Consider the following 15,254-nt stretch of genomic DNA (forward strand, 5'->3'; position numbering starts at 1 on the left):
GTATGGATACTAATGCAAGATTAAGTGTTTGAACTCGCACTAGAAGCTTGTACTTGCACTCATATCATATCATATTCTAATTGCTACGATATGTATTGTAGCGCCGTTGTACTCGCTGATATACTATACGTATACTCGTACTATATATATTGTAGTAGTTTATTCAAAACATATTTGACATGCCAAATTTACTTCCAAAAGATCCTTTCGTTTTCAGAATAAACCTTTCATTTTCTGCAGGTTTACGTTTGACATTTAATAAATGATCACGATTTTTATGATTTTTTGGCTTTATATTTAATAATGTTTAAGAAACTTACCATCTGATCTTTCGAATGTTCCTAAACTAGATATATAATAATCCCCCCATTCATCTGAGATACGAAACTCGTCGTATGTTACATAGTAAGTTTCTCCAGCAACGTTCTCAAAGTCCATTCGCAGTTGGTATCGCTTTTGATTTGTTAAGACGGCAATTTTCTCATTTCCGATCCAAAACTCACTCCCTAGAAAGCCAAAGCCATTTCTGAAGTCTTTCCAACTTCTACTAAAATTTACAGAATCCGATCTTCGTCGCTGTAATACCTTCAAAGAATATTTAAGAAGTTAACTAGGACGTGATTGAATTATTATTATTTGTTTCCTACTGCAATGCGATTTGTTGCTAACAACTATTGCACAGAAATACTTATACTTATATTTCTAACTTCAGTTTGTAGTTTGGGCTAGATGTTTACAGTTTCCTTGAAAGAAGAACTACACTGTACCTAAGAACAATCTGGTACTTAAATTCCACAATATTAAAAATAATTTTCGTTTCGATAAAAAAGCGAGATTCTATTTGAAATAAAGACTTTGTATTACATCGCTATATATTGCTGCAATCAAAATCTGAAGTAAATTGGTACAAAACTATTTCAAGTTGAAAAGAAGACATCAAGTAATCAGCCATACCGTCCATCCACCAGTATCAAGATCATTGTTACAGTAAGCCTCAAACGGTTCCGGATAGCCATCTGGTTTAATAAGGTACACTCCAGATGTATTGTGGGTAGAGGAACATGCATTCGATACTTCTTTGCAATCTTTCGGATACGCAGGTTGTTGAAAAACAAAGTATGAAGAACCTGGATGGAAAGTAAAACAAAGTTAACATTTTATTGTGACTGAAAAATAATTTCAGCTAACGAAAATATCGCCTAAGATGCTTTATCTCAATTGCCTCTCTCCACCCAGGGGTTAAATGGGTACATGTCAGGTAACTTGTCATTGGGCGCAGTATATAACTGCAGCCGTCTGGAGAGATTGTCTCTGGGACAGGTTATTATTGAACAGGGGAAATATAACGTCTGTAAAGCTCTTTGAAACCTATCGCTGTTTAAAAGCGCTACATGAATCGAATATTATTATTAATATTTTTTACTATAAAACTTTTTAGCTAATTGTAAGAGAACTGGTTTCGTTACTAAGCGAGTTAAGGCAATACATCAGTTTAAATATCAACTATTACTCAACTACCATATAGTCGAATATATCACGACTAAAGTTAAATGAAGTAATCGTTATTGAATTCTCAGATGTAACTGATTTGAAGCATTATATGTGATTAGTTTTCAGCATGCAATGGAAATTCAAAGACCAAGTAACATGATTTCTTTGTAACCAAGCTTCCGTAGTTATCAATCATATCCAAGTGAGATCAAAAGACTCACGAAATCAGGAAAAGCCCTTTTGCTTAAAGTACCTGAGAAAATATCGTAGGATATAAAAAGATCGAAAGTATACTACTCAGAGGAAATGAACCTCGAAATAGATATTCGGAAAAAGTGACACGATTGAAAAACGAAACGTCAAGAGCGACCATTAAAAAGCTAACATTTCCAGCCATTCAAGTTGTCCAACTGAGGTGTTAACGTTTACATGACATAAGTTATATACCTTACAGAGGTTACTTGTTATAATAAGAAAAATCATATGATATAAATAAAACACCTACCTGAAGATCTTCCCTCGGCACTGACAATTATCTGTGTAATGAAAGACATTTACTGAATACATTACAAGACATACAGAGTATTGCAGTCAACATAAAGCAGAATCAGATTAAATCTTATGTTAATAAAACCAGTTTGAGGGAAAGAAAGAACCTTTCGCAAACTGGTCTCAATATGTTAGTTTAACAGTAAAGTCGATTTATACTTTGATAAAGTCTCCGGATAACCACTTACAATGATGTTTTTCTTTTGTCTATATACCATGTCTGATTTACAGGGCAATGATCACTTACAGGGTAGAACTTTCTTCCAGGAAACATTAGATTACTGGCATTTTCCGGTTTTACAGCTACTATGGCTCATGATACGTACGTGAAGGACAAAGGCAATAGCCGGCTGCTTCCTTTAAACAGCTTTGTTGCTTAATGCAGACAGATGTTCTTTGTTCAAGTCATATTTTGACCTTAGAACATTTCAAACATGGGTTGTAACACATTTGTGTTCCACAGTCCTTAATAACACGTAGGGATCTTTAACATTTTCCCAGCTATTCTTGTTGGACGGAGATTAACGTGTCTTGATACTTACCGTGCACAATGAAACTCTGAGTTTTTAATGGTGTCATTTTACTTGTAAGGTAAGTTCATAGCCATAGATTTGTATATCTTGCTAACTAAACAATTGCAGCAGCGCTACAGAAGCTCAGCTAAGCTTCTATTTGAAATCATTATGTCTAGTGTTGTGCTGATATCGCCAATATCGGACCTGGCCGATATCCGATTTCTTCAATCTCAAAATCGGCCCCATACCGTTACCGATATTTTTCAACAGCCAGTATGAATGTCAAATCGCACTTTAAGTCATATTTTAATACATAAAGAATCAGAATTATCATCGGCTATCGTAAAATAGTATATTGCACAGCACACAAACAGTAACCACTTGATAATTCCTTTGTTTGACCCACTACGTTCAAAACTTAAGCTGCAAGTCTTATACAAATTGTTGTCACATAGAGCCACGACATTCTTAGCAAAGAATGTTAAAAGATGACAACAAGTTATGAATAAAACTGACTTCATATAGAAAAGACATTAGCGAATCCTGGCTAAGAACTTTTACTACTCTTAGTGATTAACAGAACCAAAACCATGATATTTTCTTTATTTTTTTTTTAACTTCCGTAAAAAATATATCCTACCATTTGCCGGTTATGCTGACAACTAAGCCTAGCCAAAATTAGCAAGTGCCTCGTCCTTGAATTATTCGACAAATTGTTTCAAACAAAACTCTCAAAATACAATCTTTTCAACAGTCATTTATGTTTTAACAAAATGCATCCATGATACTCATTGCAGCTTTTTAAAAGATACACAATTTTTGGAATGATTCAGTAGGGGGTGTCCACGTGTTATAAATTGTATTCTCAGCTGAGGACTAGAAGCACTGTGAAAGTTAGTGTGATAAGCCACTACTGTAGTTATATACATATAGTCACATAGACTTGTGAAATTTACTTTAAAGCGCTACAAAGACTGGTATGTACGTAACGTTAAGTGGCTTGACTGGTCTGCTTACAGATTGTTATATCATTAGATCGGTAAATATTTTTTTTAGAACATTTCGTCATGTATGTTTGACCAGCTAGAACAGAATAATAAATCATCGCAAGAAACAAGAAGTGGCTTTGTTGTGGGAAAAAAGAGCAGAAATTGGAATTGGCTCCAACAATATAGGTCATTCTCACACGGATTACACACACAAACTGTGAAAAGGGTCAAATTGGAAATATGTAGTCCTTTTACAGAGAATAACATCGAACAATTGGATTTGATCGAGTATCCCACGGGTGGAATTTGTCCCACAATGACGGGAAATTAAAATGGAAGACATTTTGCTACTCTCATTAAAACGCATGCTGTTCATGAATACTAAAAGGTTGAAAAACAAATAACATGATCATGGCATATGATTGTGGCCCACATTTCATTATAACTTAAGTCTTTACAGAAGCCCCTGATTTGAGTCCTCACATGACGACAAAAATATTCTTCGTGTACAATTTTGGTTCACCGCCATTCAAACTTATACCTACAATGCAAAATGGTAGAAGTACGTTATGGCACAGCAAATGTAAGACAACCTTAGTAAGGCTACCTCAACAAATCTACGTGGTAAGAAGAATAGACTTTTAGCAATTTAATTGTATCTGTTATAACATGTTGAGCATGATGATGATACAAATTGCAAGAGATAAAGAATGTCTACAGAAAGGACAATATAAAAAGAAGAAGTTAAGGAAGAATGAAGGAATTTAATCTCTTTTCCTTTAGACCAAGTCATTCATGACCAAAATTCCATAGCATGATATTGTTCTGCCATAGGGGGAAAGAATTGAACCAATACTCGGCTTAAAATTTGTAAAAGTATAGAGGATCGGAAGCAGCTTAAACACATATATTTGGGATATAGCCAAAGTCTTTTTTGTCCTCGAGAATGTTATTCAGGAAGCACAGACGGTGTGCGACGTTATTGTTGTATCTGTATAAAACATTGTGTTTATTGTCACCGTATGCTGAGTATCACATGCCGATTGTTCCCTTGAATATAATGGAGGAATATAACTCGATATCCTTCAACATATAAAGCGAATTTTTACCATACATTGAGTAGTGATAGATGTTATGATAATACTTTCTAGTTTTTGCAACGTGTTAGAAAAGAGACCTTTAAATACAGCGTCATGTATTTTATGTCGTTTAATTTGTAAAAGTCTATCGATGTTTGTAAAGTACAGGGAGAGTTTCCTTTGTATATTGAATTATATTACATGTTACTGTACACGATATAAGAAATGTTAAGTTTTATACTACACCAAACAGCCCTATCACGAAGGGAGGGTGTGAGTCGGGTAGGAGGGAGTGATTGAGGGCAGCGAAGAGGGAGAGTATGTGGGTGGGGATCGGTGACTACTCCCATCGCATACATGTTGTAGATGGAGTACATTTTCAGAGAATATATTCGCGTTGGTTTTACATTTAATTACTGTATTCAAATTGAGACTAATAAACGTTACAAGAACGTTTACATGATCGCCACGACTTTATGGAACACCTTGTGTGGAAATCAAAATAAACTACGGTATTTGTGGTTAGAGAATTACAATATAACTTAAAGGATCTGAATGAATATCTGTCTTTCTCGTAGTAGTCTATTTCCAGGTTATACGTTAACACATAATACACTATTTCGCACAGTTTTAGTTAATATATGCAGTAGATATTTAGTTCTTTACATGGTGAACTAGCCTTAAATATTCCAATATTTGACAGAAAACATCACTTTGGATTGTCATTAGAATGTTGGTGAACTGGATTGTCAAAAGGTTTTTTTTTAATAAAATAAAATGTAACTTACATTTGGTGATAATTTTCTCACTCCAATTATGTTGTATTACTTGTTCTCTGTTTTTTTTTTACTGTTACAGAATATGTCTAAGTAAATAAAGAAAGACAAACAAAAAACGACAAAGCTATAAATTGAAAAGTATAAATATTTAAAAGACAATCAACTAGAATAACAATCAGTTAATTTTTAAAAGTTATAGAAACGTTCTCTGCATCTGCACTGAGTTTTTTCCGCTAGTAATATCGGCCTTTAGTGTTATTCGTATGATCGGGTGAAATTTTAGATTTGCCTGTCGCACTTTGTCCAGAATACAGCCTAAATTTGGAGCTATAATGTCAAGAAAACTGATTAAATGGAAGAAAAAATACAATTCTTTCGTGCAATTGTCTTTATTTAATAAGGCATTTATGCAGCTTTTGTTTTTGTCTTATTTTTAGTCTGGATTGAATACACAAAGACTAATGAAACATCTTACTACGATTTTATTTTGAGTGTGATTTTATAACGTCTATTCCACTGGAAAGAGACTTTCAATCGTTTTAATCTTCTAATTTATTCAAATTACAGATCGTGTAATAACAGTATTAACTTTAAACAACAATACTCTCACAATAATATTAGTTGTAGTTATTATTACTAAATCGCTGATGCTTACTAGACGTCAACGTAGTTGCACATTTAATTATAATAGAGCGACACGTTAATTAGAAATACACAGTAAAACAAGTCGCGCACATTCGAAAAAAAATACAATAATTTATAGGTGTTTCATTTTAACTCAATGTTCATAAACGTACGTTAAACGAAAAGTTATTTTAATGTTTCTTAAATATATGTATTGAATGCCATATGAGCATATTAAGGGATGTGCACATTTTCTGCTACTGTTTTAGTTAGCTAACGATATCAAAATATATCTCAATTAAGTTTCCCATTCGGAATCAAAATCTTCTTTTTTTCCTTTTAATTTCCCTCTTATCTTGACATTGTGATACGACATTAGGTATGAGTCGGTATCAAGGAGTTACCTTTGGTCAAGTTATATTACTTCTCGAAATAATCATTAAGGAAATCAGCCTCATTTAACTGTCACTTTTAAAAAAAATTCGACAGAGGTTTTCTTAACAAACTTTATCATTTCAAATAAAATAAAGGAACATGTCTTACATTTGTTCTGCTCTTATATCCTTCATATTTAAAATAACGGAATATTGGGAGTATATTTCTTTGGAATCTCTTACAATATATAGCGTAACTGAAGGAAATGAGAAACACAAAAAGAGAGAAAAATGAGAAGCTAGCCACTTAAACCGCCGGAGACATTTTCATGATCGCTTATTATACCATGCTTTAATGTAAGCAATTTGAAACCAGAACGTACTGCATAAAAAATAGCATTTGTTACTTTTTCTGGCTTTGTGGAAGTCTTTTGTCTTTGATAATTCGTTCTGCGATATATCAGTGTAACCTAAGTTTTCTATTTTCAGCATTAATTTCAGTTTCCATAAATTAGTTTTAAATTAGATTGACGTGTACCCCAGTTGGATTTATTGTTATTGAACTTTGTTTCCTTGAATAATATTATATTTTCAAAATACATTTCAAAGTACCTTTATTTTTGTTGAAGACTGTTTTTTCAAACTTTGGCACACATATAACGATATCTATTAAAGAGATCTCTATGAGCATGTAAAGGAAGTAAATATTTAGGTGCTCATTAAAAATTAATAACTGAAACTTTCGTGTTTTGATGATAGTTCAAACAATATAATCAAACGTACAACTGAGCATTTCTTCTAATTTGATTAAACCTGAACAACAGTTTCAAGTTATAGATTTCTAATTTAAAGGATGTACCTTGTCATTATAGTTTGCTCACTGTAGTTACCCAATTAAGCATCTTTGTGATTGGATTATCGCATAGAAATTGTTTTGTTTTAGATTAGTTAACGCATATGTTGCTTTAATGTATTCATCAGGATAACTTGGACAAAGACGAGCAATAAAATGTCTGTTCGGAAAGCATATCAAAATAACAGAGCTGACAAAGGAAGTTGCCTTTACGCAGATGAAAACCAAGTTATTCGTATGTAGTTTATATCGAAAAATAAAAGCAAGGCATTATAACAAATATAAAAAACATTGAAAACATTTAACTATACAAAGCTTACCGAATATCGCTCTGTTTCAAAAGAGAATCTCATGATTGGATTTTTAACAAGAAGAACTTTTGTTTTTAAAAGTTATTGTATAGTGTTTTAGTTATCGCTGAAATAAATAAATTTCTTGTTTTTAGTTATCGTACTCGTAGCCAATATTATGGAGTATACATTTATGAGCTAGAATGATTTACATTTGAATTTAAGCTCACTAATTTTTAATTTGAATTCAGTGTTGTAACGTGTTGATATCGATCTGTGAGAGGTAGGGTTGGCTATTGGAGGGAAACCTTGTGAACTGATGTGCTGTAAAGGATATGTTGGGAACGATACACTCATAAGTTTGAAAAAAAGGATTAACTTTTCCTGGCCTTATCACGAAACTTGATTGACTTTGAAAAATTGGCGTGTAACGAAAACACGTTTGAGATGTATAAATGAGCCTTTCTTCTAAGTATTTTACATGTGAGCAAATTTTAAAGAATACTGTATATAAGCAAAGAAGAACCGATTAGAGCTAATCTTTTGTTTTTATTCCAATATATGTGGTTTAATTAAAAGACGTTTCGTTATTTTTATCGAAACACTGCTGTCTTTTCGCGAAGTTAAAAATTCGGAGTATTTCTAATTGAAGGCCTTCTAACTGTAATTTATCAGGATTTTTTATTGATATTTCCCAATTATTTCGAAGACGCTAACTCTTCACTTTTCACATAATTTAATATTAACAGAGTTAACTAAACAACACATTGATGCAACTTATGTTATTTTTTCGAAACAGAAAATATTCAATGGAGTAAAATATCAAATATATTAAACAATAGAAAGACTTACCATTTCTGTTCCAAACGAGTTCCAAATCGTCAAAACAGTAAAACAAACTTTGAAACACTTCTCCATGATTTCGAGTTTGTATAAATGAGACGCGAAAATATATACGATGAAGTGCAAGAAAGCAAATGACACAGGGTATCTATTCAGGGCTGTCCAACATCCTATTAAAATGACCGTAGTAGTATGGATGTCCATTAATGCCATCATTTTATTTGAAATATGATTTGGTGAACAGCTTATACAAATGTGCTGCACATCTATAGTATTATTGGCTTGTGTGTAAAGAAGACTATTCGACATGCGCAATCCAACTTAATATTATTTACAGCTATATATATCTTGCACTTTCAGTCAATAGTGCAGTAAGCTTCAGTTGCATTATGTTAAATTGTCCTTGTTCCGATCCATACAACATAACACCTACTGTATACTTATTGACTATCGTGCCTCTAGTTCCAACGACAGCAACGGTATTGCAATTCAATCAATGTAAATGTACTTGGTTTTAAACGAATATTAATTACAATGATCACTTTTAATCTACAATACATTTAGTGTGATTTATGTTAGAGTTATGTAGTTGTGTGCCAAACGACGTCAATGCTAGTAGGAATGTTGATTTACTTGTTCTCGTTAAGCTGCTATTACCGATATTTTAAGAAACATGTATGAGTGATTATTTTAGCTAAGTTACTTCGCTTTTGGTTGGAAGGCAAAATTAAAGCAGTATCGAAAGGACAGGAAGTGATACTACTAATAAGCACTATATAACATGCATGAACTAGTACAATACATCTTATATACCGTGAAATTTACGGTATGATATATCCTATACTATTAATATGTATGTACAAATATATAATTAGTTCACAGTTTGGAACATTCGAAGTTGGTCAGTGGTACGCTATATGAACAATACTTCCTTGTTTTATGATGCCTACGTCACATCCTGTTTGCGGAATCGAGTATCCTCACATCTGATTGAATAAACATGTCAGCTGTTACACTAGGCTTTGACTAATTTGTTTATTGACTGTAAGAATTACATCAATAATGACTGTAAATTATAAGGAAAAATATTTTTCATTTATATAAGATATTTAATCAAGGAGCATGTTTTGACCTATGGAAAGGTAGGTTGGATATTAGATTTTTTCTTTGATACAAATTTTTAAATGAAACATATATCTGTTAACCAGCAGAGGCGTAGCTAGAGCTTATTTAGAGACGTAGAGCTACTTTATAAGCGTAGCTATAAGTGGTTCTTTTAACAGTGCCCCCATTTCTCAGGGGGCCCGAGGGTTGGCTACCAACGGAGACAACTGTCAGTCATGATTTTGCATGAATAATTATATGAGTACCAGCACGCCCACGCAATTCTATTATTTAGCTGACAGTGGCGTAGCCAGATGTAGAGGAAAAGCTGTCCCTCCCACACACAAAAACATTTTCAGGGACGAACACTGGGAAGGCAAGGAAAATTAACCAAGAAAAATAAATAGCTATCATATATGATACTGGATAGGTTACTCTATGTTACAGCACGGCGTTAAGTGCTTCTCAGAAGGCTTCTCTCTTAAGCTATATGCCCACTAAGCACATTAATAGGTTTGTATTAACAAATTCACTTCGAGTCAGTTATAATCATTTCTAGACAAAATTCCGTGAGTCGCACGGCACTGGATTGTCATCTTTAATAAAAGGTCACTGAGAAAGGAGATAAATGCGTTTACCTACCCTCATGTCCTATTATGTATTTTAAATGTATTATGTATTCAATATATACAAGGCTGTAGACACAGGGACCATGGGAACACGAACCTAACCACCCCCCACCCCCATCCCGAGAGTTTCTAGCAAGTGGTTAACAAATGTTATAACACCCGAACGCAAATGTATTTAATATAAAATGAAAATGATAGCAACATGCTTCTCAACACCCTTACCGAGACACAATTTTCAGAAAGGTGAGGGTACACTACTCCTATTAAGCCCCACCACTGTCTTAAGATTCCTCCCTAGTACGGACGTCCACCTTAAAATTTGAATTGAATTTCGTAACAGGGTGTACAGACTGTACGTTTTCATGCAATTGCATATCGGTACAGGCGTTAAGTCAACCTTAGTAGATATCGGTAGTTCACGCACATTCTGTGAACCGTCTGAAATAGTACAGTATTACTTAATTGAAACTTGTTTTGCCAATGCCAGACATGCCAGGCATATTAAATATACAATATAAAATTGATACACTTTTCAACTATAGCGATGCATTTCACGGCAGAACTAAATCTTTAAGCTAACCCTTTTTATTAGTTCAGAAAACAAATACTTTGTTATGTAAACCAGTTGAGTCTAGATACAATACGTTAAACCTTCGAAGTATTCCGCGTACTGCCGAGGTGACTATTGTTGCACGAAAAAAGAACCGGATATCCCATTGACGTTGCGCGAAAGAGAAACTAAATACTGGATGTTGTGCCTGGTTTACTCACTCTTCAATATATGAATTCTCGTAGGCCTTGACTTTGAATGCCATAACAAATTATGACAAATAAAGATGGAAACACATTTGGCAATTTCTGTGGGTGAAATTGGATCCCGTATTAAATCAATCATTGCATGGCTAATCAAATGATTTCTTCTCTGGAATTTGTTTGGCCATGATAAAAATCTGTTCAGGTGATGCAGAATTTATTCAGCAGGTGGTTCAAGTCCACCAACAGATAACATTAAGCCACTCACTTTCCAAGAAGAATATCAAACTTTTGAGCACTTAATGTGACTTGATATAGAAAAAAGGCTAATCCTATGATAGAAATTTTGTATGACAATTGGCAAAGCGATCAATGTGTAAATTAGTAAAGACATCATAATTGACGCACCTTCGTAATTGACGCATATTCAAATTTTGCTAAACGAATCAGCAGGCAACAAAGCAGAGTTACATATTTCATGAGATTGGATCCACTTCAGGTATATGCTGATCAAATCATGTTTTTTTTTAAAAAAATCTTTTGACATCCTCTCCCAAGTTTTGCACGTATTTTTGGCATTTAAAAATCTTACTTCCTACAAATAACCAAAACTACCTGAACATGAAACCACTACTCCCAGGGACCTGGTCTGTCTGAGTTGAGAGGCTCAATATCGGGGTATAAAATACTTGACACGGCAAACATTTTGTGGTCAAATTCTGCTCACTATACTCTTGAAGGGGCAATGCCAGTACAAAACAATTGCAGTTAGCTTGTTACAACAATGTGACAGTATATGTGTACCATTGGTAAACATTTCATAATTTTTCAACAACACATACATTAACACTTAAATGAGACAGTGCCCCCCCCCCCCTTGTAAATAAAGAATAGGAACTGGTGTTGTTAAAGCTCATTACCAGCTTTGTATGGTTAAAACACAAACAAACCCACCGGTGGGCCTATGAGGGTTGGGAGAGGGGCATATTATGTCTCCTTCCACATTTTCCCAGAACTTGAGCAAAGTTTCAAATACACAACTAGAAACCCACATTTCTCAAGAAGGGTAAGGGCACCCTCTTGTTCACTACCTCAGGTTTGCCTCAAAACTAGTACTTGGGTGTGACCTGTTTTTTTCTGAAACTAAGTAATTTTTTTGTGTTGTCCTTTTTTCTAGGAATACATGTGCTGGCTCCCAAAGAGTCTATCTTTTTTAGCACTGTGGGTGAAATAGACAGTTTAATAGCTATTTTTGGTTAAGTTGGAATATTCTTGGTGATAGATGTTTAATTTAAAATGTACCTAAGGACACCGAAATCCATTTATATGTTAAGTAATGTGTCTGGTAATTTATTTATTAAGCATTAATTGACAGCTGGTAGGTCACTGGACCCCAGATACCAGGGAGTGAAGGGCATAGGGTTGGAGGGGGAAGTTGAGACAAAGGCTAAATTATGAATATTCAATAAACCAACCTTTGTGTTTGATTGGTTTAAGGTGGTCATGTGTGAGTTGCCTTGAACAATTATTATAGAATGTGTTCTTATTATTATGCGATGTATTCTTATTATTATTATTATGGGATGTGTTTTAGGAATGATGGGATGGAATGAATAGGGTATGATGGTAGGGGAACAAAGTTAAGAATAGTTACTGAATCTGAGTTGCTTATAGGTAGAGTAGAAGAGAGGAAGGATTAAGTTTGAGATGGTTGGGCACGAGATCATAATTATTTTCTAAGACTAACTTCACCAGTATTAGAATAGAGGACTAGTATAAAATTAATTTAAAGTTAAGTGGACACTTGAAGCGTTTTTATAGATGTTTTGTGAATACCTGGAGCTTGTTCTTTAAATGGATATTTTATTTCAGTAAACACCTGGAACTGTTTTACATGGAGATTTGATATTCAATAAAAGTTTATCACCCGAAGTTGTAGCCATGGAGGCAGACCTACATTTCATCCTGTTCTAATATCTGGCAACCATACTATTTGTTGTGCTAATTTTCTGTTGTGATGGAACTATAAATCCCCTTTCTAATTCTACGTCCATGTTTGGCACCGGACGTGACGTCCTGCGACGACCCAACCCCAGTGATGAACAGCCCCTTCTAGAGACCGAGACGCCCCAAGGGGTTATTTTTCCCCGAGTAGCGAGCTACCCAGAGAGCCACCCTACTCCAGAGACGTCCCCAACTAAGGGAACCGCCCTCGAGGTTTCCTAATGAGACAACTTCATTTGCAATTACGTTAGGTCTACTCGCGCCGCGATTTTGTTTTTATTTCGTTGGACCGATAAGTATTTTATTTTCCAATAAGTTCAGTGGAGTCGTTATAAGATGTAAGAGCTCCAGAATATGTAAGTTTACACCCCTGAATATAATTTTACATTTTACTTTAAGTTTAAGTAACCCCTTTGAGTTTAATGCAACGACCATGTGCATAGTAACATTTCTATTTCAAACCAAGTTGTATCGTCCAGAATAAAGGATACAAAACTATTGATGTGGTTAATGATTGACAGTAAAAATTACATGGTATATGAAGCTGGTAACAAAAATTTACGATACTAATATAAAAACTAATCGAACATCGCGATAACTAATAACGGCATTATAATTAGTTTGATAGTCTGAGCTTAGAGGGTCTATTAACAAATTATGTATGTAAAGTTTTAATTAAATGTCACTCAATTTGTCAAAAATCAAGTCTTTGGATTGCTTAACAAAATGGGGTTTATTATCATTCTTTCAGAAACTCAGGCGATGTTAAGAATACATTTGGCTAACATTTCTTTTTAAACCGAGTTTTATCGTCCAGAGTAAAGGATTATTTACAATGATAAAGGCGGTTAATTATTGCTACGGTAAATATTCCATAGTTTATGAAGCTGGTAACAACATCTTCATGAAAAAAAAGTAATCAAATATCACGAAAACTAAAACGGTATTAGGCCTTCTTAGAGATTAGACCGGCTATTATGAAGATTAATATACCAAGGTTACAATACTGGTTGTGGGCAGGCTGACAAATATTTGGAAGCTTAGAGCAGATAAAGGCAAAATAATGAGTGTTCTTCTTCAATCGTGGGTTATGGGATCAAGTGGATTATGTCTTTCTTTTCCGTAAAGGATGAATTTAGGCAGAATTTCAACATTAAAACAAGTTTTCAAAACCCTGATAACTAGAAGAAAAACATGTTTTGTGTTTTTAATATCATGTAAATAGTACCTTCAGATGACATTCAGAAATTGCTAATGTATTTTAAACATGATGTCATTTGGGGTTAGAAAATTCTTACGTTTAATGTTGCATCTGAGGAACTGAACTAATCTATTAGATAGTACAGTCCTGTAATTGTTATTGATAAACCTCGTTAAGTCACATTTAAGGTTCTTGGTAAATTCTTAAATGATAACAACAAAGCTGGCTAATAATTTAATTATGCAAGTTACGAACATTCGATAAAACAATGATAATATTATGTAACTGTTACAGACCTAACGTGTTCTAGCGGTGAGGGGGTGTGGAGTGGTGGTGAAAACCATAAATGAAATGATAGAGATTTGTGACATTGACCATCAAATTACATTCGTTAATCATTTTATTTCAATAAAATGTAATTATCAATAGTGTAGCAATCATTACTCAGTGTAATTAGTCAGTTAGATATCGTTATTAATGTATGACTTCCATGAACGGATCATTGTCCAGTGTCTATAGAACAATCGGATTAGTTGGTTAATTGGTTTAAATTGTCTCTAAGTATCTCTACTAATAACTATTGACTCAATTATGAAATCTATAAGGGAACGTTTATTCATTGAAACCAACGGCAACAATCAATAATTTTCCTAGATATTTAGATAACTGATATGTGTTACTTCACTCAATGTTGGCTTATAGCTTAGGTACATGGTTTGCCTCTGAATGCAGTTTCTACGACCTGCAAGAACAAGTCCGCTATTATCAGATGCATAAACAGCAAGTCGGTACTTTTTATGAAAAGTCCACCTTAACCCCGATCCCCTTACATCGAGACTACAGCGGTGTGTGGTTTTGGTCTGACTCCACAATAGAACACACAACCGAAGATTAAGAAATAGGTCATGTTGTCATAGAATTGAAAATAGAGGGCGGAAGCACTATATTTTTAGTACCACAATGATGAGACCATTGTAGATTACTGAAGCGAGGAAGGGATATACCATCCAATATATGCATGCCCGTGTAAGCTTATCTTTGGGTGTCATTTATTTCGATTGTGCTAAAGCATTGCAAAATAAACAGGCAGATATATATACATATCTTTCTGAAGTAAATGTAATTGAGAATTGTATCAAACAAATAAAAAATAAACGAAGACTAACCTCTCTATATT

At 34.0% G+C, this 15,254-nt stretch overlaps 2 protein-coding genes across 2 annotated transcripts in view; one reads left to right on the plus strand and one right to left on the minus strand.

The window, feature by feature from the left end:
• Positions 1-2,005, minus strand: part of LOC139973669 (uncharacterized) — a 36,122-nt gene extending 34,117 nt beyond the window's left edge. Inside the window, exons 1-3 of the mRNA XM_071980495.1 lie at positions 1,997-2,005; positions 955-1,127; positions 321-585 (exon numbers count right to left, since the gene is read on the minus strand). Of these exons, the coding sequence (XP_071836596.1) occupies positions 321-438 (118 nt within the window). The 5' untranslated portion in view covers positions 439-585; positions 955-1,127; positions 1,997-2,005. The remainder of the gene's footprint in view (positions 1-320; positions 586-954; positions 1,128-1,996) is intronic.
• LOC139973677 (uncharacterized) overlaps positions 1-15,254 on the plus strand; it is a 489,233-nt gene that overhangs the window by 103,636 nt on the left and 370,343 nt on the right. The gene's annotated exons all lie outside the window — the stretch shown is intronic.

This window comes from Apostichopus japonicus, chromosome 9, assembly GCF_037975245.1.
Source record: "Apostichopus japonicus isolate 1M-3 chromosome 9, ASM3797524v1, whole genome shotgun sequence".
Lineage (NCBI taxonomy): Eukaryota > Metazoa > Echinodermata > Holothuroidea > Aspidochirotida > Stichopodidae > Apostichopus > Apostichopus japonicus.